The 21,800-nt window shown below is 43.1% G+C and overlaps 1 protein-coding gene across 3 annotated transcripts in view; it reads right to left on the bottom strand.

Annotated features, from left to right (window-relative positions):
* farp1 (FERM, RhoGEF (ARHGEF) and pleckstrin domain protein 1 (chondrocyte-derived)) overlaps nt 1-21,800 on the bottom strand; it is a 52,747-nt gene that overhangs the window by 18,206 nt on the left and 12,741 nt on the right. For all 3 annotated transcript variants that reach the window (XM_028980168.1, XM_028980169.1, XM_028980170.1), the window contains exons 3-6: nt 4,253-4,357; nt 3,582-3,624; nt 3,184-3,262; nt 170-267 (exon numbers count right to left, since the gene is read on the bottom strand). In XM_028980168.1, the coding sequence (XP_028836001.1) occupies nt 170-267; nt 3,184-3,262; nt 3,582-3,624; nt 4,253-4,357 (325 nt within the window). The remainder of the gene's footprint in view (nt 1-169; nt 268-3,183; nt 3,263-3,581; nt 3,625-4,252; nt 4,358-21,800) is intronic.

Here is a 21,800-nt window from a genome sequence, read left to right as displayed (position 1 = left end):
ACTACAAAATAAACACACATTCAGCAAATTCAGTCATTCATTCATGATGTATTATCCATCATTTTAATAACATGACACGTACACAAGCAACCATGTAAATTGTGATCCAATGCCTGAAGCAGTTCAATTAACAATTTTGAAATTTAGAGAGAGGAAATCAGCTCCTTACACTGAACAATGTGAGACACCATCAGGGCAGCGCTGGTTTCATTGCAGGTCAGCCGTCCACAGGCAAGGTCATGCTTGATCTGCAATGCAAACAGGTACCTGAAGAGAATAAAAGGCAGAAGGAATGGTGAAGGACAGTAGAAAACATACTATTTGTCTGCATGAGATGATCTTTTCACACGTTTCAATCCAACATAAAAGAATATGCATTTTTACTGAAAAAATCATATGGATGTTATTTAGCTTCTAAAGTTTTTTTTTTTATCAGATAAAGGAATTAATTTAAATATGCATAATCCCATCAATAAAGCAATATGGGAGACATTTTGTAGTATTCATTGTCTCTCTTTTCTTCTGCCAAAGTACAGTGCAGTATTCTAGTCTCTAAGTGGTCCCAAAAAAACTAAAGATTGTGTACAGGCCAGCCAGGGATCTTTTATAGCATGGCCTCTTTTCTCCACTGGGTCAAACGTCAAAATTGTGTTACTGGGGTAATGCCTTTAGGTATAATAACCAGAATCTTTGGGCAAATTTTTGGAAAGACACACCTGTCTATATAAGGTGCCACAGTTGACAGTTCATGTCAGAGCACAAACCAAACATGAAGGAATTGTCTACAGACCTCAAAGACAGGATTGTCTAGAGGCACAAATCCAGGGAAAGTTACAGAAACATTTCTGCTGCTTTGAAAATCCCAATGAGGATCTCCTAAGTGGAAAAAGTTCAAAACCACCAAGTCAGCAAGGTGACCAAGAACCCAATGGTCACCCTGTCCAGAGGTCTTCTGTGGACAGGGGAAAACCTTCTAGAAGGACAACTATCTCTGCAGCAATCCACCAATCAAGCCTGTATGGTAAAGTGGCCAGACAGAAGCCACGCAAAAGGCATGTGGCATTTAATGTGGAGTTTGCCAAAAGGTACTTAAAGGACAAAATTCTCTCGTCTGATGAGATGAAGATTGAAGTCTTTGGAATTAATACCAGGTGTCACGTTTGGAGGAAACCAGGCAGTGCTCATCACCAGGCCAACACCATCCCTACAGTGAAGCATGGTGGTGGCAGCATCATGCTGTGGGGATGTTTCTCAGCTGCAGGAACTGGGAGACTTGGCAGGTAAGATGACTGCAGCATTGTACAGAGACAATCTGGATGAAAACCAGCTCCAGATGACAAAATGTATATATTTGTCAGATGTTTGGCAAGAACAATGGTTAATTCACACAGAATGCATGAGTGCAACAAGAGCCATTGGCTGAGTGACTCTCAATGCCTGCAAAAGCATGTCAGCCTTCACTCAGTCCCAATTACAGGCCCCATCATGGGAAACCTCACTGCTGTACAGCAGTCATTACTAGCAACAATTATGAGCTAATCATTTTTTTATTATTAGAATTTTTAAATGGTTTGCTGCTCGAGATGGTTTTAAACCTGACTCTGCAGAATTTGCATAATGGCTGTTAACGTGACCCTTGTGGCATACCATGTTCAGTGTACCGGCTTACAAAAAGATCATTCATAAAATGGGACAGGACATGTCACCTGATCAATAACTGCGTGCTTGTTGTAGATCTCCAGACAGTCAGAGAAAGATCTGTGTTTCGAAGCGGCAGAAAGAAAACTTCTATTCTATTGGTTGTGCAAAAATACGTCACTGCCCACTTGTGCCGCTCAATTATGAAGCTCTGATTCAGACACTTTTTTGTCATCATGATTCACAGCACATCACATGCTGCACACAAAAAAATGTGTCCTCTGCATTTCACCCTGCATTACCCTTGGTTAGCAGTGGGCAGCATGAAGTGTACCTTGATCAAGGGGACCTCAGTGGCACCTTGGCTTTTCAGGATTTGAACCTGTAACCTTTTGGTTACGAGTCTGTTTAACCGCTAGACCACCACTGGCCATATAAGCGACATCATACAGTCACATCCTAATCAAATGGGCAAAGGATGAATTACACTTAAACAGATGCATCAATAGTGATATTGCTAATCTAATAATCCCTCAAAGCTAATCAAAAACTGTGGTGAAAGCAATAATTATTCATTTACGTTCCGAGTTATGAACAGAAAACAACAAGACTGTGTCGTACTGTGCACTAAAATGGAAACATAAACAAGACATTAATATTGCAGGCAAGCGTGTTATGACGGAACATCAATATTTTAGCATCAGCGCATTTTACACCAAAATGACCCTATTTTACACGCATCACATGAAACAGCTCTCGCAGCTCTTAATTCCATATTTCTTCACAGCCAGGAAAACATATGAGCGACAAATCATAGTAATGAAAACGACAAATGGAGTAGAACGGTTCTTTGGCATGCATAATGCGGCCCTGCGTTGGCGGACCGGCCGACAGTGAAATGGTTGTGCAGACCCTCTTTGGGGCGGTGTGTGACCTGACACAGGAAGAGAGCAGCTAATGGCTTCTGGCTGAATGTTAGGCCCGCCTCCGAAACCATTAAAGAAAAAAAAAAAAAATCATTCATTATGACGAGAAAGGCAGTCATGCATTTTAAAAAGGCCAGAGCATGGAAATTTAACCTGGCAACCCTACACCCGCAACGACTTACGCCTGAATGGTGCTGCACTGCTGCTCAAATTACCATTCAGTTTACCATTGATTGGCGCTCAACTCAGATAAACACGATGCATGTTTCTAAAAAAAAAAAAAAGCTTTGCCTCATCAGAGAGCAGTTTGCTTTATTATAATCATCATAATAACAAGAAAAGAAATGATGGCCTGTAAATTCAGCAGGCACAGCAAGGACTTGGAGCGCCTTCAGGAAATCTTACAGGCCACAACAAAACAAAGGAAGATGGCATCAGACCTCTTCCTCTGGGACTCTCGCCTGTTCTCCTACGTTCTCTGCTCTTCGAAAATCTTCTTTTTTGGCATGTCACTACTTATTTAAATGCTCTGGATGTGCTGTAGTGTAGCGAGAGGTCAAACAACCCTGACAGTCACCAACGGTTTGTTGTGACATGAAACTCATTAAAAAACACTTACCTGGTCAATTCTTCCATCAGCTGTGTATGATCGGGAGGGAAAAACTTCACCACAAACTTCAGGATTGTATTTTTTGGCTCTGAAGCAAAAAAAAAAAAAAAAAAAAACTTTTAAATGGGATAGTGATGTGTAATTTAAATTCATTCTTAGCATTTCACAGTACAATCATTTCATCTGAAAATAATAAAAATAAGAACCTAGAAAGTTCTGGATGTGTGAAAGTTCAGGTAAAAGAAGATGAGTCCGTTCATTTGCTTATTTATTTGAGCCAATTATAAGTACAAAGTACATAAGTACAAACAGATGAAAATAAAAAGTGTATTAAATATTAAATACGATGCCATTAAATTGTGCTAGTGGCCTAGGATTCTCATGCTGCACTGTGCTCGTTTACGTACGTCTGATCTGTTTCATCACTGGCTTCAGAAGGTCCAGCCACACCTGCAGACACATTCAAAAGGAAACAGGGTCAATAGCACGTCACACCGTCCTTTTTCTTAGTAGAAACACAATAGTGTGCAGGTGCTGCCATCTCATCGCAGCTGATCTAAGGTTTCGGCACGGACGCAGATTACAGGGTTTTACTGCGGGGCCATGTCGAGGTTTAGTCTTCTGATGTTATCTAATCTCCTCACACAATGCTGGGGTGAGACAATACTATACAGGCTTTCAGTCGTTGGTGTTAAATACATTACTATCTGTCGGGAGAAATATTATGTACATTGTAAAATGCACTTTATAAATAAAATTAGATTGATTGATACCACCATGCTCTTTGTAAAATGTAAACTGGTAATTCAGGACAACATGCACATATTAATGGTATTTATGGAGTAGCAGCAGTAAAGCATCCAGAAAGGAAAAGACGCTCCAGTGCCGGTCCTCTGTGGGCCTTGAACAGATGGTTTCAGCAGCTTCACCTCTTTCTCGTAAAGCTCTGCCCTTGTGGAGCATGGCCTGCTGCAGCTGAACCTCCACCCCCAGCAGACATTGTGTCACGGAAACTAATGTTCATCCGCTAATGTTTCTGAGTGACGAGCTGTTATTACAGATGTGGGTTCCTACTCACCATCATTCGCCGGTGGTCCTGGAATTCCAGGCCAAAGTAATCGCCCTCAATGAGGTTCAGGTGAGAGCACGCCAGGTCAAAGAGCACCTTCCCCGTAGCCCGTGGCTGTAGAAAAGATCATAAACTTTGTGATTAGCCCCACTTTGAATATTGTGATCTACACCACCTTAAAAATCTGTTTTTAAACATGCTGTTTAATTGTTAGTCATGTGTAAACTGTACTCTAATCATAGTTATATGCTCTATTGTAAGGTATTGGTACTGGTTTAAGCCAACGACTGTAGGTCATTTCATAGCCACCCATGTAATACTGAGGTTGTAAAAATATACACAACTAATGATGTATGGACACCATAGGCCACCACATCGTCCAGAAGTGACGAACTGTCCGGCTAACTGCGCATACCACAGCAGATGGCACAACACCACCAGGGGCATCGCTCGCCATTCAAGGCTGTAACAAGCACCTCAGAGAGCAGCCTGTGCAAGGGGCATCTAGTAATGAGCCAAGGCGAGGCTGATGGACAGAGCTGTATTTTGTTGCCAACAGAAAGAGACACACTGATGCAGTAAGGGTCACTGAACGTCCATGCGGCCATAATTAAATAAATACAGTAAATTACCATATCCTGACCATCGCGTACAAATGCTATTTATATATTTACCTTAAACTACATTCGGGAGACTCCAAAGACACATTCCGGTTGTCTTGGGAGTTGGTAGCCAGTTTGTCGATGTCACAGCATTTTATGTCAGTATGTAGCACCAGATTCCGGTTTCACTATGTACTGTCTAACGTGTGTGTAGCTGAAACGACAATAAAGCTCAACATAACCAAAGCCTCATCTCCCTCCACTATCAGCCCACTACCAGCATGGGGGAAGCAGACCAGGCGGCATTCCTGCCAGCCATTTTCCTGTGCCCGGCCTGTGTGTGTGTTTACGGTGACGCCAACCAGCCCGGCCAGGGCCAGCGAACATCCCTTGGGAGGAACTGTCGTCGGGGAGCCACCCCACCTTCAAAGGGACGGCTGTTCCAGAGAAACTTGTAATGTAAATCACATATGGAAACAGGCTGAGAGAGACAAGTGTGCCCTATTTGTTTTTATTTGAAGCGCAGGCCCTGAAGAATGAATGAGGATAAATAAATAAAAAAGATCTCATGCACATTTAAGGAAATCTTCTTAGGCAAAATCCAGAGCCATTTAAGGAGAACGGCTGTATGCAATCATAATTATGACCGCAAAATAATTCAAATCAAAATACTATTAAAAAATATATGAGCACAAGCTGAGGAATCTTCTAGGAATCAGAGGACATGACCCCATCTAAACCCTGGCAGACACACTGCTGTCTGGTTAAGACATTTCTGCTCCATATCATTGCAAAATGGGCAAGGATGGCGATGCCCAGGGGTAGACTGGCATCGGTGTAGCATCTGTCAAATCTAGCCCACCAAGCAAGAAAAGCTGGCAAGGTAATAGCAACGAAAATCTAGATCCAAGCCAAAGATGTGGAGCATGCCAAAAGAGCATGAGGCTCGACCTGTGGGAACTTATAATGCATCGTATTAACTGGTCACTTTATTATAATTATTATGATTGCAGTGACTCATTTATCCAATTCTGCACAACTGACACCTAAGATCACGATACTGATACTCCGGTCACGATACTGAAATTTCAAACCCAATACAGATACTAAGGATGTGCAGGTGTGTGTGTGTCTATCTAAGTGTGAGGCGCCTGTTAACAACAGTAACAACACTCTGAACAGCCATGTAGTGGTAACTATTGTTACTGATGTTTAGTTCTTGCCCTGACCAGGTTGTTTAGTTGGGGAGTTTTAAATGTTTCCAGGGTGCTGGAAAAGGTACCAAGGTGGCATTGAGGCAGAGGGGGTATAAAAGATTATTTATCATTATAAATGATTTATAAATGAATTATTGTGAAATTCAAATGTTTTCAAATGTTTATGAGTTTACTATTTCATTAATGCACAGTATTGATTATAATGAATTTGTTTTTATGTTTGTGTAAAGATAATTAATTTATTGTCTGTCTCATAAAGGGTTTGGTCCAGAACCATAAAGGCTGGCCCAAGGGGGGTGGCTGCCGGCTGCAATGCCTGTTGAAAATTGTTGTAGTTGAACCAACAGATGCAAAATTCCAGTTTTCAAAACCTGTGCTAATTGATATTGAAATCGATACTACCTTTTAGTATTAATAAGTATCTGAGAATCGATTAGTGCCAACACAACACCGACATCACACTATAATAACTGCCACTGATGTTATGACACTGACTGCAGTGAGCAGCAGATGATTCAAGATTCAAGATTGGTTTATTGTCAGTACAACAGTATACACAGTATACGGTGTATTGAAATAATGTTTCACACAGACCTCAGCATAGTGCAATAATAAAAGCAAAATATAAAAGTTATATACACACTAAACTAAACTATACTAACTAAAACTAAAGCTTAAATACTGTACATACCTCTATATGAGAAAAGTAAAACCTTTCTGTACAATGAACAGGACAAACAGGAAAAACAGGACAACATCATGTAGGATGCTTGTAAGTGGATATGTTGGATATTACAAACAGGACACACAAGACAAACATGTGCAAAAATGAAAAAGTAACCTGTAAAAAAGTAAAATGGCAACGTAGCAAAGGTTGGAGAAGCAAGTGACAACTGTAACTGTATCGCAGTTAAGTAATCAATCAAATGTATACACTACCCAGGACAAATCTAAGGAACATTATTTTATATTTAAATTGTTGAGCATTGATATGTGTATGGGGAACATTTAGAATCAGAAGGTCACTTTATCACTAACAAAAGGCATCACTGACAAGCCTTTAATGGTCCAAGTGATGAAGCCCCACAGCGCAGCTCCTCAGGGTCTCACTGGAACGTGCAAGAAGGCAAACCTGCTGTTTCAATACCTTAAGCAAGTAGCAGGACTGGAGGAGGCATACCAGGAGCCCTGCCAGATCCAGTGCCCTCCGGATCGCTGGTGCTGCCGAATTCCACCATAGAGGTTGTTTCAGGGGGAGTGTGGCACCACGCCATGCCCCAGCACTCTGCCCTGACCACAGGCACCAGGTGGAGGCAAAAGCTGTCTGTTCATCAGTCACTGAACAGTCCACTTCGGACCACACAGGGTTCAGGGATATGCACAAAATATATCCATAGTGATAGAAATTGCAATATGACATTTACGAGAGAGAGAGATAAAAACTATGGTTATAGCCTTGAACTTCTCACACACCTAAACATAAATATTATTGAAACGGTCTTGGAATACATAAGCCCAGATAAGCACTGAAAGCAATTACAGTGCAGTGGGTGGCTGATGAAGCTGCAGAGGAAATGAACTCATTTCTCAAGGTCTGGCAGAGAAGGGCAGCGGACAGTAGTTCTGCTGCACAGCAGTTTAAAACCAAATAAAACCCTGCAATCTGGAATTTCCATAAACGCGTTTAGCATTTTAGTTTCGGTGAAAGTAGGCATGCTTCATCATCTTATCTAGACCACTGCTCTTATTACTGGAAGAGTAAACAGCAACAAAACCATCTGCTCCATTCAAACAAATCTATGAAATTTTTGCTTGCGCAGTAGAACGTATGCATGCAAGATAAATTGGCATGGACATTGGTAGGACATGCTGCATCCTGAACTCATGCAGAGCCACAGAAAAATAGTGTCAGCCCTGGCAGAGGTCGGGCAAGAAAAATGGAGAGCGAGGCTCTCATGTCCAAAGCTCACACTGCATAAGTGAAGACCGGAGCGCTAGCGAACGCGCCCCAGGGTTTGGGCCGTCCACGTGGTGCTCTCATTGAAACCAGATGCGTTCGGAAGAACTGCAGGGAGCCCCGAGCACCCGCTTACCTTCCTATGAACCGCTAAAACAAATCAGTGCTCGGATTTCCCCAAGTACTGTGCGATTTCCAAAAAATAGGGGGAAAAGAAGAACATGTAGCATGAAAGACACACATAAGACTGACACTGGCTAGACGTACGATTCACTCGTCTGAGCCGTTCGGATGATTTACTGCAGAGGCTGACATCTATGTGGCAGTAATTACAAACACTCATATTTTCAACGCAGGAAAAAAACGTTTGTTTGACTCTGAGCCCACATCAAGCGGAAACTGTTGTAGGTTAAGATTACAGCTATTGCTGCCTGTTTTTCAGAAGCCTGGGCCTGAACAAGGAGCACAAAACAAAATACTTTGGATCCTAAATACTGAGGATCCTATAAAACACATTTAGACTATGTATCCCATATAGCTGTTTCATTACTGTAGACGACAAGAAAGTGAAGTTTGATAATCCCAGAAAGACATTCGTCATTTTACCATTCAATCCAATATACAGGGTGGGCCATTTATATGGATACACCTTAATAAAATGGGAATGGCTGGTGACATTGAACACATTTTATAAGTGGTCAGAAACTTGTAAATAACTCATGAAATAATAAAGTTACAATAAAACCATGAAATTACCAATAAATTTGATGTGTCACATGACCCTATTCCTATTGAAAAAACAAAAGTTGGATCCAAGATGGCCGACTTAAAAATGGCCACTATGGTCACCACCCATCTTGAAAAGTGTGCCCCCTCACATATACTAATGTGCCACAAACAGGACATTAACATCACCAACCATTCCCATTTTATTAATTTGTATAATGACACAAACATCACTAAGCACAGTGTACCAATGCTTTAGATCAATAGGCAAACCCACTTGATCCTCTTTTGAGATTGATCCCTGGCCTAAGTCTCAGTGATGCTGAGAGCTTATTGGACCTAGAATTTCAGTGAATGGACCTCAACTTTTTTTTTTGTGCCCCTTTTTATGTATGTGGTCCAATGGACTGCCAGATGATAAAAGGTAAACACTATTGTGGCATTGTGGTTGAGTTTTGTGTTTAAACACAAATCACTGGTTAGGCTTCTTAAAATATATTTTCATGTGTATCTTTTAAATAGACATAATCATAACATGACACCGCAGCTACAGGCTACTGTTAACTCACAGTTATGTAGATATAGAACAGCCTACCTAAAATATGACTCTATATGTTTGATAGTTCTACAATTCTACATGTCGTACAGTGTGAGTCACAGAAACCACAAATCAAATAAATATATGAAGTAAATCAATCTGAACAATTGTATTCATGGTTATTTATGATTCATCTGGTAGGGGCGGTACATTAGGGCAGGCATAACCCAATTGGGGGGAGGGGGGGCTGTAACTCATTCAGGCTGTTCAGTGTTACAGTTGCATACCTACCAATGAGGAAAAAAATGCAACTGTCTGCTTTCCGTTCCCATGACCCCCCTCTCTTGACCTCAGTCATAGTTTTTAGAGAGATGACAAGAATGAGGGTCATACTAAAAAAAAAAGATCCTTCGTCTTCCAAACCCAGTGCACAGGGCCCTCAGCCAGTCCACAGTTTCTACACTGTTCTAGCATTCCACCGACACTCCTGCACCATGTTATATTCATATTCCATGGCTGTGGATTATCTACCATAGGTGGGCTCGGGCTTGGAAGAGGAGAGGAGTAAGTGTAGAGGGGCCGGTTAGAAAGTTATATAAAGTTATAATGCAGTGAGGAATCCAAGATGAAGGTCAGAAAATAAATTTGATTTGACTAAAGGCTTTTTTTTAGTCTGATGAGGACAGCTCTTGGAAACAGAACAGTACTTGCAGTATTGACCAGCTTGGCCAGCTCTTTACAGCCTGGATTGGGGCAAGGGCAGTTCTGGCCCCATCTCAGAATGACAATCGGCCTATTCATCTTTCCTTCAGCGGGCCTCTCCCAGCGCAGCGGTTCTTCGTATCTAACGGGACGCACGCGGATCCAATGGCCACGCTGACTCACGTGGACCTGAGCTTTGATTGCGGAACAGCCTTGCTATCCATTCATCTAAGGGCGGAGTCGGCGCTTTGATGTGAGCAACAACAAACACGATTCTGTGATGAAGTTCGCATACATGACAGCCGAGGGGCGAAGCAAGGAGAGAAAGATTCCATCAATGCCTAACTGGCCATGATAACGCGAGCTCCAGGATTGTTAACCATTGTGGGCAAACACGCCATCCAAGCAAAGCAGTGGTGAGTGAACCGGTGACCTAGAAGGCCGTCAGTTACTGTTAATGACAAACAGGCAGCTGTGTTCATCCAGGGTCAGCAACACGGGCACAGCAGGGGTGGAAAATTTTCCACTGCTTATCCAAATCGAGGCAGCGAAAAGGTGAAGAGACTCATCTCTGAACCTGGCAACGGCACTAAAACATCAGTATGATGGGGAATGCACAAATTTCACTTGTGTTACTTCAGGGTTAAATGTAAGATTGATGCTAAATGGAGGGATTACTGGGGAGTGAAATAAAGAGGCTTAAAGCAGTGATTAACATCAGAACTAAGCAGATTTCTTCACTGGTTTTTCTTCCCAGAGTTGTTTTGAACATAAAATGCTGGGAACCTTACTCAAACTGGCACTAGACGATAGACTGGCACTGTTCGTTGGGGTGATTTCAGAGGCGTCCTACCAACCACTTGGAAGATTCCTGTATTTTGAGGAAGAGAAACTAATTTTGTGCATGTGATGTATTTACAATAAGGAAGAAGCTAGCATGAGAACTATCGATTATCGCTACAGACTCCACCCATATTCTGGGTGTCAGAAATAATTATATATGGAAAAAGGGTATTTTGTTTCTCATCTTCAAGCTTCAGATAACTTAATTGTTTTCTCTACAATTCTCATGCTGTGCCAAGTGCCAGGTTGAAAGCAAGGCCTTCAGTCTTCCATGTTTGACCCTGACCTATATTTATACTCATGACCCATTAACCTCACATGTTCTGAGTCAAAAAAAAGATAACGTTGCATGAGTTGACCAGACTGTTGCTGTACAGATTAAGCAATGGCTGTGTGGGATTAAAGGATTCCGTAACTGTTTTGAGAAGCCATGGCAAGGGGCACCTTGATCCCCCCAGAGACTTTCCTCCGTCTCAACACTGCGATCGGCGATACACAACTGGACCAGCAACTGGTGCGTGTCCAATTTGGCCGTGAAATTTACAGCAGGAAACCTGAGCTCTAAAGCAACGTGTGGTAAAGTGTCTACTCACCAGTCCATCCTGGTCTAGCAGAAACCTTCACAGTTTGTGCATGGAACAGCGCAGGACTCCAATTAAAATGCAGAATCCATCCTCGCTGCTCAGAGGCTACACTAATCACGTCATGTACAAATGAGAGCTAATGAAGGAACAGAGGAGCGGTACATGTAGCTTGTACCCACAGATATACGTAGGGGCCAGGCGACACTCGTGTTGCTGCTGACAGGAAAGACTAATCACCATCAAATTAGATGGCCGCCACAGAACTCCTAGACCCAGGGTACTACTGATGAGAATCATCATGGAAGGACAGCATCAAGCGGGAAATTAGGATGCTATGTTTTGCATATTTGTCTCAGGGGAAAATTAGATATCACTGCAGGGGCGTTACAATTAGCCATGGGGCTATTAAATCCATTAATTCAAAATGATGTGGGACTTCATTAGTCCGTGTTTATATAAAAAATGGCTGTGCTATAGCACCAGCTATAGAAGCTGTGCGCGAAAAGCATCTTACACACTTCTTGGTTTCTCAGCAGAACTTGCCACCATTAACTCGGGACGAATAACCTAATATCTTCAGTCAAGCCTTGCAGGACAATTTAGCACAGACACTTGCTCCTCACCAAGGAAAAGAGTAAAACAGGGACATTTGTGTATGGGCGTGTACATCAGATTTTTCTCCCTGATGATCTTCTGCCAAGTTGAAGATCCCCATCTTGGGGACCAGGAACGTAATTGTTCCAACAAACATCCTAAATAGCACCACAGCCAAAGCATCCAGCCTAGATTAGCGGTTAAAGGACATGAAGTGTCAGCAGACTTGAGTGAAGATCACGGCACCCATCGCTCCTCCTCTAATCCCTGCCACATCCCTCCCTCAAGCCACCAGGGCAGACCAATCGATTCACCTTCCCCCGGATTACGCTTAAACCGCTTAGCCTCCATCGCAAGAGATCCAGTTATTCTCCACTGGGTGAAAGCCAAGCAGAGCCAAGGCCCATCTTTGGGCTGAGTGGATCGGGCTAGAGGTTGGGGACCGGTGTGACCAACAGCCAAACCTCAGACTTGCAACCGGTGGGGGGAGTTTTTACACCTACATGCATCCCCCACTCGTCCAGACTCTCTCGTTTAATTTATGTGCTTTGTCTCGTATAATACAGAGGGTGTTTATTACCCACAAGCCATAAATACATTTGTGGGCATGAATGACGAGAGGAATGCGGCTTCCCTTTTTTCACAAGAAATATGGTGTCATTACTCAAAGGATTATTGTGTTATATTAACATACAATGTTGTTTTCTCCAGGCAATAACTTCTTGAATACTCCACTGTTACTCCCAGAGTAACATAAATAATCTCAGAACATACGTCATGTTCAACTGTCAATGATAAACTGCAGGAAACAGGAAAATCGGCTGCCTGAAACAAAAGCAAAGCTGAGAACGAACACATGTTCGTTCAGATAATCTAAAGTTCTTTTTTTCTGCACGTAGGTCTTAAGGTTGTATTTTCAATGGGCAATAAAAGAGCCATAAAATACTCTACTGCCTACTCCTACACACAAACATATAAGCATGAATAAACAAGTGAATAAACGAATAGATCCATTTTTCTCTTCGGGCCGCTGTTGTAGGGGATTCTCCCACCAATGCGGCATAAAAACATTAAGAAAAGTTTCTGGTTATTATCCCACCAGGCATGTTTACCTGGACTTTCCTGAATAAAAGAGATCCTCTCAATAACTGAAGCTGCCCACCGGGTCATAAAGTCAGACCAAAGTCAGAGTTCTAGCCTGCTAAGCAGAATCACTCGTGGCAGATTTACGAGCGAAGCAGAGGCCCAAGACAGAGATGAGAGGACGCTGGAATCTTTTTCTGCGGTTGGGAGGGGTTATGAGCGCCCCGGGCTTTTGAGATCTCAGGCACGCACCCATCACAGCACCACAGTAAACTTGTTGCCCACAGGCCCACAACACCACGGCGGAGAGCTGCGGATTCGTGCACTCTGAGCGTGGAGGCATGCCAGACATAAATAAAGACAAAGTCTTGTTTGGAAGAAGAAGATGGAAGAGAAGGAAAAGTCCCACTCTCGCTCTCACACACGTGTCTGCATCGCTTGCCCGAGTGCACAAATGGAAGGAGACAGCGGCGCGGCGGGGAGCAGCCCTTCACCTCCCCGGTGTGAAGTTGAACGCCGGAGCAGCTGGACGAGTGCCGACTGCGACGGGAGACTGCAGTTTTCCTTTAAAGCCCGGAATCCCCCGCTGCCGTCGCAGCTTCTGCTTTTCAACTTCCCACAGTAACTCGTAAATCTGCGGAGTTACGGCAACACCAAAAACAACTCAATCCTGGTGTTGTGGCAGTCGAGACTCCTGCAACAGTCTTGACTTTCTCCCACGAGCATAGAAAATGGAGGTCTTGTCCTGGCCTCAAGTCTCTCCGGTCCTGATTAGTAATGGACTCGTGTTTTTTGGTCTGAGACATCCTGAAGCACGCCCGCTCTGAGTGTGTGCGCACTGTAAACGCTTGTGACTTGCGTTGTATTGTCTGCGCTTCTTTGAGCAAGTGTCTTGTCGCACTGGCGCGACTGTACCATGGTGCTTTGCTTCTGTCCTTATTGCACACCACTGCGTGCCCCTGAACCCCAAAGTTCCAAAAGAAGAATCCAAAGTTCTACTAACTCATCTTTGAACATGGTCAAGTTCCTTAAATATGTTTTTATGGTCTTAATTGTTATTTTGTACTTTATTGCATGACAGTCAATAGTAAATGTTAAATACAACTAAACAAAGACGCGTTGGACAAAGCAAATCAAGAGGAAGCACTAAATTAAATCCCACAGTTACCATCATCCAATTTCCTACCAGCATCTTCAGCTACAGGGTTGTATCTCTTGAGTATGGATGGAATATACCACTGAAATATAGAGTGGGTCAACACAATCCAGAACCAAATGGCGTGATGATTGCGGAGGGGCGGTTGTTATGTAACCTTGGCGATTTCCAGTGGCTCTGGTCCATTTTCAATTCACTGGGTCCTCACAGACTGTACAGTCGAAGGAGAAGGGGAGGAAGTCCCTGACCGTCAATGCCCCTCAAACAAAGGGTGCCAGTCAGGGGAACACCAAGACTCTGGCAGCCCAAAGGGAAAATGTTCTACCCCCGACGGCCTCAGATTCACAGCCCTTCATGATTAGTCCATTAAGGGTTGCATAACAATTTTGTTTTGTTTCCAGCTCAGTTGGAAACCGATTCGTGTGCCAGACACCTGAAGCTCTATGAGAAATCATCACTTTAGTTAACTGACAACAACTTCATCTGCAGAAAAGGTACCATAGGATGAGAAATTAAAATCTTCCAATGGTGGTATAAAAGTGAGTAACATTAGTGCCTTTGTGGAACTAAGGTAAGGCTCCGCTCAAGTAGCGTTACTCCAAAATAATAATACTCAAGTACTAATAAAAAGTAAGAGTACAAAGGTACGTGGTTATAATACTGAGTACTGAGTAACTGTTTGAATTTAATCTCGCATTTATTTTTTTGAAACTATGCATTCTGAAAAAATATGTGATAATAATATTAATATCTTGTTAAAGTATGATTTTAGTATCTTTAGTAATTAATGGACTAAACCTGAACATACAAACTTTTATATGCTAATTATATCTACAGCTAAATGATGAAACAATAATTCCTAGCGGTCTACTTAGCTTATGGCACCATTTAACAAAACGTTTACAAATGCTAAAAGGGTCAATGTTAAAGACTGGGATTCTGTATTCTTACTGCAACATTTGGTTTTAGCCCTGGACAGTCGGATCTGATATTTTCATTGTGTGTGGTCATGTGACTGCATGGCTACTTCTGATTGGTCAAATGGTGTCATGTGATTATTGTTGCTACGTCTGATTGGTGCGTTAGATCTTGTGTTAGATATAATTGTGTCACCGTGTGCTGTGCTTGCTGTGCTTCAATGACAATCACTTCACTTTTTTCACTTTTTACTTTCATTAGAAAGAGCTGACCTAGAGCTTTCTTTCGATAAGTATATCTCAATTTTGGCCAAAATGTCACACAGCCAAAGTAGTCCTCACCCCTGGATCAGGCAAAGTGAGAGCCAGAAGCTGGGATGCACGACTGAAGGACCCCTTTGTGGGGCCGTGTCATCAGGTTTCCTGGTGGGGCTCCCGGGCTGAGCTCACCATCGTGCACCAGACGGCCACGCTGGGACCTCCGCCCTCACATTCCTGAGCGGGACCGCTGCGGAAATGTACTGGAGTGAACAGCAGACACATTGTGTTTTGGTGAATCACACCTGCCCTGCACGACGTTTATCTGCTCGTGAGACACACACACACACACACACACGCCCTGCACATATGAACCGACTGCAGAACGTTAATTAGCACAGTGACCTTGTGGAACCATTCATAATTAATGCAGAGGGAGAGATAAAAAGTAGTGAATGAAAAGAGGGTGTTCGACGCTGCGCCACCCTGCCGCCAACAGCGCCAATCTACGGTATCAAGGAAGCTGAGGCGAGCCACAAAAGCATCATAATGATGTCCGCTCCTGTTTTTTATGACAAACTGAGGTGGAATTCGGGGACAACACAGGGTAACCAGGTGGGTGTGAATTGCTTTATGAGACATCTGTCAGTGACATTTGGTTGTGTGTTTACAGCTCACACTCCACACCTTGGGAGTCAAACGGAAGACACACAAAACCACAAATTTTACACGGAGAAAAAAAAGACAGTGATCCCTATGTAAACAAAAGGAAATAAATAAAAAAAGAAGCTCCTGGCCATTGGGTATTACACACAGAAAGAGAGAGAGAGAGAGAGAGAGACCCATGCTCATTAGAACACCTGAGCTCAAAGACGCTGCAGACAGCAGGCCCCGGGGGAGCTGAAAGCGCCGGGCCACCTGAGAAGAAAATGTCCCCCTGGGGACATCCAGGTCTGGAACTGGTGCCACCACCTCCAACTGTTAACAACACATTAACATAAGAAAACACACACACACACACAGACAATTATGGGTATCTGATACAGGGAAAGGTAATGTAGAAGGAGGAAGAATATCCTGTTGCCATAGGAACAGCCCTCCCTCCTCGGTACAGGGAGTCAGGGAGGACACGTTCTGTTACGAAGTTGACGGGAGCTCGACGTGTCACACATTGTTATTCTACCCACTCACTACAAGCACCGCAGGCTTATAGGGAATTAATTTAATAATCAAACGGAATCCCGACCCGGATTGTGGAACACCTGCTGCCAGTTGTCTGGAACGCTATTCTGGAACGTTGTGTTTTTTTACTGCCCTCTCAATAATGCGCCACAAGGGCTCTTCACACAGTTTTATGGCTCCTCCGCACCCCTGCAGCCAGGTGGGAGCTACTAACGTTCGGCTTTATGGGCCCCGATGGATTCAACCTGCCATGAAGAGAAAGTTATTTCTGTCCTGGGATCAACCACCACAAAAACCAACATTTTGTTGAAGCTGGAAAGGAAGTTGGTGCCTTGCGAGGAAAAAAAACTCAGAGTTAAAGAGCAGCTTACAGTCGAGGGAGAATTAAATTTGGAACCTCGTCGGCCACACGCGAACGTCCGCTTCGTGTCTTTAGCAGAATGCTTCGCACCCAGCGCCGGACAGGGAGGGAAAAGAGAAAAGAGAGGCGAGAACGCATGCACAGCGCGACCCAAACACATTCATGCATGCTAATGCCAGGGTCTTGCGGGAAAGTAATTTCCTGCTGATGAATAAGGCTGCTTTATGAGCTGCGATAGGGAGGCTATGGGCCTTTCAGACGTCTTCGTTCACTGAGCGCCAGTAAAGGTCTCCGGCCCAGACTCCAGCGACAGAGAATTTCATTAACGCGGTCACAGCGTAAAACTCACTCAAGGGGATGAATGCAGACTTTACCACAAAAGGGCAGTCCTGAGAAAGGTCTGAGGTAAAATGATGAAGATTAAGTGTGTAATTCAGAGAACACATTACAAACATTTTCCAATTTTTTTCTCAGTTTATGGAACTTGTTCATCATATTTGTCTATTAACTAATGAGCAATAAATTCCAACTTTTCATATTAGGTCATATTAAAAAATACCAAAACAAATAATGCTAAACAACTAACAAGACAGGTTAATAGCTACTATTAAGCAATCAGATAATGTGCAAACAATAATGAGCTGTATATAAATATCAGACAGCGTACTGAAGGATATTTCTAGCCGGTGCATAATCAGCCTGGCAGGTTACATGCCACGATGTGGGACGTGGCATCAGGAGAGAACAGTCATTTGGACGCGGTCACCTGGAGACTTCCTGCTCCGTCTCCATGGCAACCCACACTCAGCTTGGCAGGCAGTCCACAGATGTGCACAGATGTTATTATGTGTTATTCACATAACAGGGAGTTTACAGAGGAAACGCAAACACTTGTGGGTCTGTTTTTTAACCACGTCATCTTTTTTATCTACAGTAATCTGATATCTCTTCCAGAGAACGATTTTTTTTAGTCTATTGATGCATAAGAGCACTTGGGAATGAAGCGAAAGTGAATTATTTGTTTTTTGTCATTGTGATGCACAGCACATGGTGCAATGTGTGGGGACGGTACCTTGCTAAAGGGGACCCCAAACCCATTGATGGTTCAGGATTTTGGTCTCAAGACCGCTTCCTTACCCACTAAGCCACCGCTGCCCCGTTGTGACGGCACCATTGGGCTGCAGGAGAGCGGCTGCAGCACCTTCATCGCAGGGCGGAGTCTACCACATGAGTAGCACACACTCCTTAGGGGACATTTCTGGAGTCACTGACGCTGAACCTGTGATAAATGCCATTATACAGACTGCAGGGGACAGACTCCAGCTTTCCCACAACCCTGCCATGGATGATGGAGGAGTCGATAAAATAATATGCACCTTCACAGCCCAACCAGAGAGTACTGAACAACACAAGCAACTAAGATTGATTGTGTAACCTTTAGTGTACAGTTACGAAATACTGAATGCATCTCATCTGTGAATTAAGAAGTGACTGGAGGAAAGAACATGTCTAACTAGAAAATATTAACCTTAAGTGGCTTGACAGAACGCCCGACTGAGGTGCCACCTGTCATGGCTGCCCTTGTTCACCAAGGGTGATGGTTAAAAGCAGAGGACACATTTCGATGAGTTGCCGTGTGCTGTGTATCACAATGACAATCACTTCGCTTTTTTAAAGAAAAGATAATAAGGAGAAACAGATCATGAGGACAGTGGGGTCCTATTGTCTGTGTGGGATATAGAAAGGTACAAACCTAAATACACACACATACAGTGGTCTTAACTAGTACAGTGGAGGAAAAGCTATTGTTTTACTGGCATTTAACAGAAATCTATTACAGGAGGACATGTGATTCGGAGCAATAATTAGCATAATAAAAATAAAATAAAATTGCAAACAAGAACAAACTTGTTTGCAAAAAGTTACAGTAGCTGCATAACTGTGGGTTAGGACCTCTAGTATGCACATAACTCACGCTCTCGCGTGCATAAACAATACCACCTCACCACTCGTCCAATCAAATGGCGGAACGGGAGGCAACATGCGGTACTGTGGGGCCGCTGAGAGGATTACCAGGGCAATGGAGGGCGACCTCTGCGCCTCCCTTTCTCCATTGTAGGATTATTACTGCGCTCATGGACCGTGCTGCTGCAGCATGTATAGAGGATTAGTCAAAATCAAGCTTTTCCTGCATGCACTAAAGAAAAATGCATTGTGGGACATTCATGCCGGCTGGTTTTTGCCGTAATGACCCTAGAGGCTAGAGGTTAGTGGTACATCAGTAATTATAAACTGATCCACCAAAACAGAGCATGATGTTTCAGTAATCTATTGTCCCTAAACCTGAGCGCTATGCTTAAACATTTTTTTAATCTTACTGTTACCGAAGCATCTGGACCCATGTTGTCAAAAATGAGTCCCCGGCAGGCAGGGGAGTGCCATCCGTTAACATGTCACGCTGAAAATGATCCTTTGTCACACTGCGGTGATGTGACCCGCCTACTGGGCCTTTCCACTGATGGGCTGGAGCCCAGACTTCTGGGGGAATAAATGGGGTGAGGGGACGCTGGTAGTGCCCTCAATCCCACACTAATCATACGCCTCACCTCAGATCTCCACAACATCCACACACACACACACAAAAACCTTTATGGGCCCCGGGGCTGGCGTTGCCAGATATTTCTCTAAATCTAATTTGCCAAAGAACAGCTCACAGGTGAGCAATCAGGAACCATCTAGAAGTGCCATTAGCACAAAATGTAAATGCTGTGAGTTGTAGCTCCAACTTGACAAAGGTCTGGTCAACACTTTTTTTGTGTGTGTAAATGTGTACTGTCTGCTGCTTCTGCTTAATGGGAATAAAAGGGCAGATAGGAAAAAAAAAAAAAAAAAGATGGTGTAAAAAAGACCATGAGGTGTTGGAGAAGAGAATAGAGTGTGTAGAAAAAACTCTTTCTCCCTCCACACAAAGCACTGTATTCAACCACTCCAATTTGATGTTACCTGGCAGAAAGAGGCATGGCACAACAGAGGTTAAAAATGAACAGTTTCTAATTTATTAACACCGGTAAATAATTATTGTAGTTACATGTGAATATTGAATGTAAAAAGGTACCAAGGTTATAGAGAAAGTAAACATGAGAAGAAAGAGTAAAGAGGGAGAAGAGAAAGAGAAGGGAAGATAAAAGTCCCAGAAGCCTTCCGGCTTCTGAGGGAAAAACCCCCCTGAGCAAGATAGCTCAGAGGTCCCTTTTCCACATGTGTGCAGACATTTATACCCCTGGCCTACAGGAAGTTGTCACTGGCCTACAGGAAGTTGTCACTGGCCTACAGGAAGTTGTCACTGACCAATCAGAACCTGTTGTTTCTGATGTCACGCCCCCGGTGCCTCCCATTTGGTGAAGACAAAGAGGGTGGGCGGTCCTGACGGCTGATACTTCGCACGTTGACGTCGGACAAAAGACATGTAAAAACCGGGGTGTCGAATCTTCACCCACAACCGTCGACACAGGAATGTTACACTTCCCCCTGCAGACATCTGTTATGCAAGACAAAGCAGGCTCCCGCGATGTCCATTCTTACAGACGGCCGGTTGATCCCCTGGGGCACTCGAGTATTCAGGGTCCATGGGGATCACAATTGGGTCATGATTGTGTATCTGCTTGCTTCCTGGTCAGTCGGGAATTCAAATGTAGCCGATAGTTGTGGTTCTGTGTTCTTTGTGATCCTCAGGCGTCTGAGGTCACCCTTGTAGGGAAACCTGTCTTCTTGGCAAACACAGCAGCATACATAGAATATTCAACTGGATCCAGGGCTTTTCACACTTGGTTGGGTTCTTTGTCTGGAGTGTGATGAGGTTTGCATACAGATTGTGCATGTAGAAAAACAGTGTTCATCGTACATTAAAACCAAACCAGAAAAACAAATGACAACAATGATCAGATACTGTAATGCAAAAAACATGTAAATATAGTGGGAGGCTTAAAATGATATCAGGGAATTCATAACTCCGCAGATTTGCACTGGCTTATCAAGTCTAATCAACAACAGTGGCCGGAAAAATAAATACAAATAAATAAATAAAAAAGTCCCGCTTGTTGCCATGTGATTGGAGAATTACACCTTTATTAGGGAATTCATAACTCTGCGGATTTGCACCGGCTAACGAAGTTCAATCAACAACAGTGGCCGGAAAAATAAACACAAATAAATAAATAAAAAAGTCCCGCTTGTTGCCATGTGATTGGAGAATTACACCTTTATTAGGGAATTCATAACTCTGCGAATTTGCATCGGCTTAACGAAGTTCAATCAACAACAGTGGCCAGAAAAATAAACACAAATAAAATCCCGCTTGTTGCCATGTGATTAGAGAATTACACCTTTATCACTAAAAGCTATTATTTGAGATTATGGCATTGTTGAGGTGTTCAGAGAGAGAAACAGTTTCACATAAATTTAAATTCTGATCCTAAACATGTTGATCATACTGAACATGAATTTAAAATAAAAACATTTAAGTTTAACAGTGCAATTTCCAATCCCTGATCAGTTATTATCAAATTGTTCACCGTGGGACATGGTTTATGATGTTCAATGTAATACCAGTAATCTAAAATGTCACAAATCCTGGTTAACAGTTTGGTTTGTGGGTTCATCTATTGTGCCAGCCATATCTACATGCCACATTGTAAGTGATACAGTAATTAGTCTATGTTCATTTTATACCTTGTCGGAGTGGATCTGGATTTAGAAATGCCTCGGTTTCTACGGTCCCGGGCTTTTAGGATATGTAGATCCTTTTTATTTAAATTAAAGCACATAGATTCTATTCTTC

Source organism: Denticeps clupeoides, chromosome 5, assembly GCF_900700375.1.
Source record: "Denticeps clupeoides chromosome 5, fDenClu1.1, whole genome shotgun sequence".
In the NCBI taxonomy this organism is placed as follows: domain Eukaryota; kingdom Metazoa; phylum Chordata; class Actinopteri; order Clupeiformes; family Denticipitidae; genus Denticeps; species Denticeps clupeoides.
Note: the sequence above shows the minus strand (reverse complement) of the source record. Positions and strands in the feature narration are given on the sequence as shown.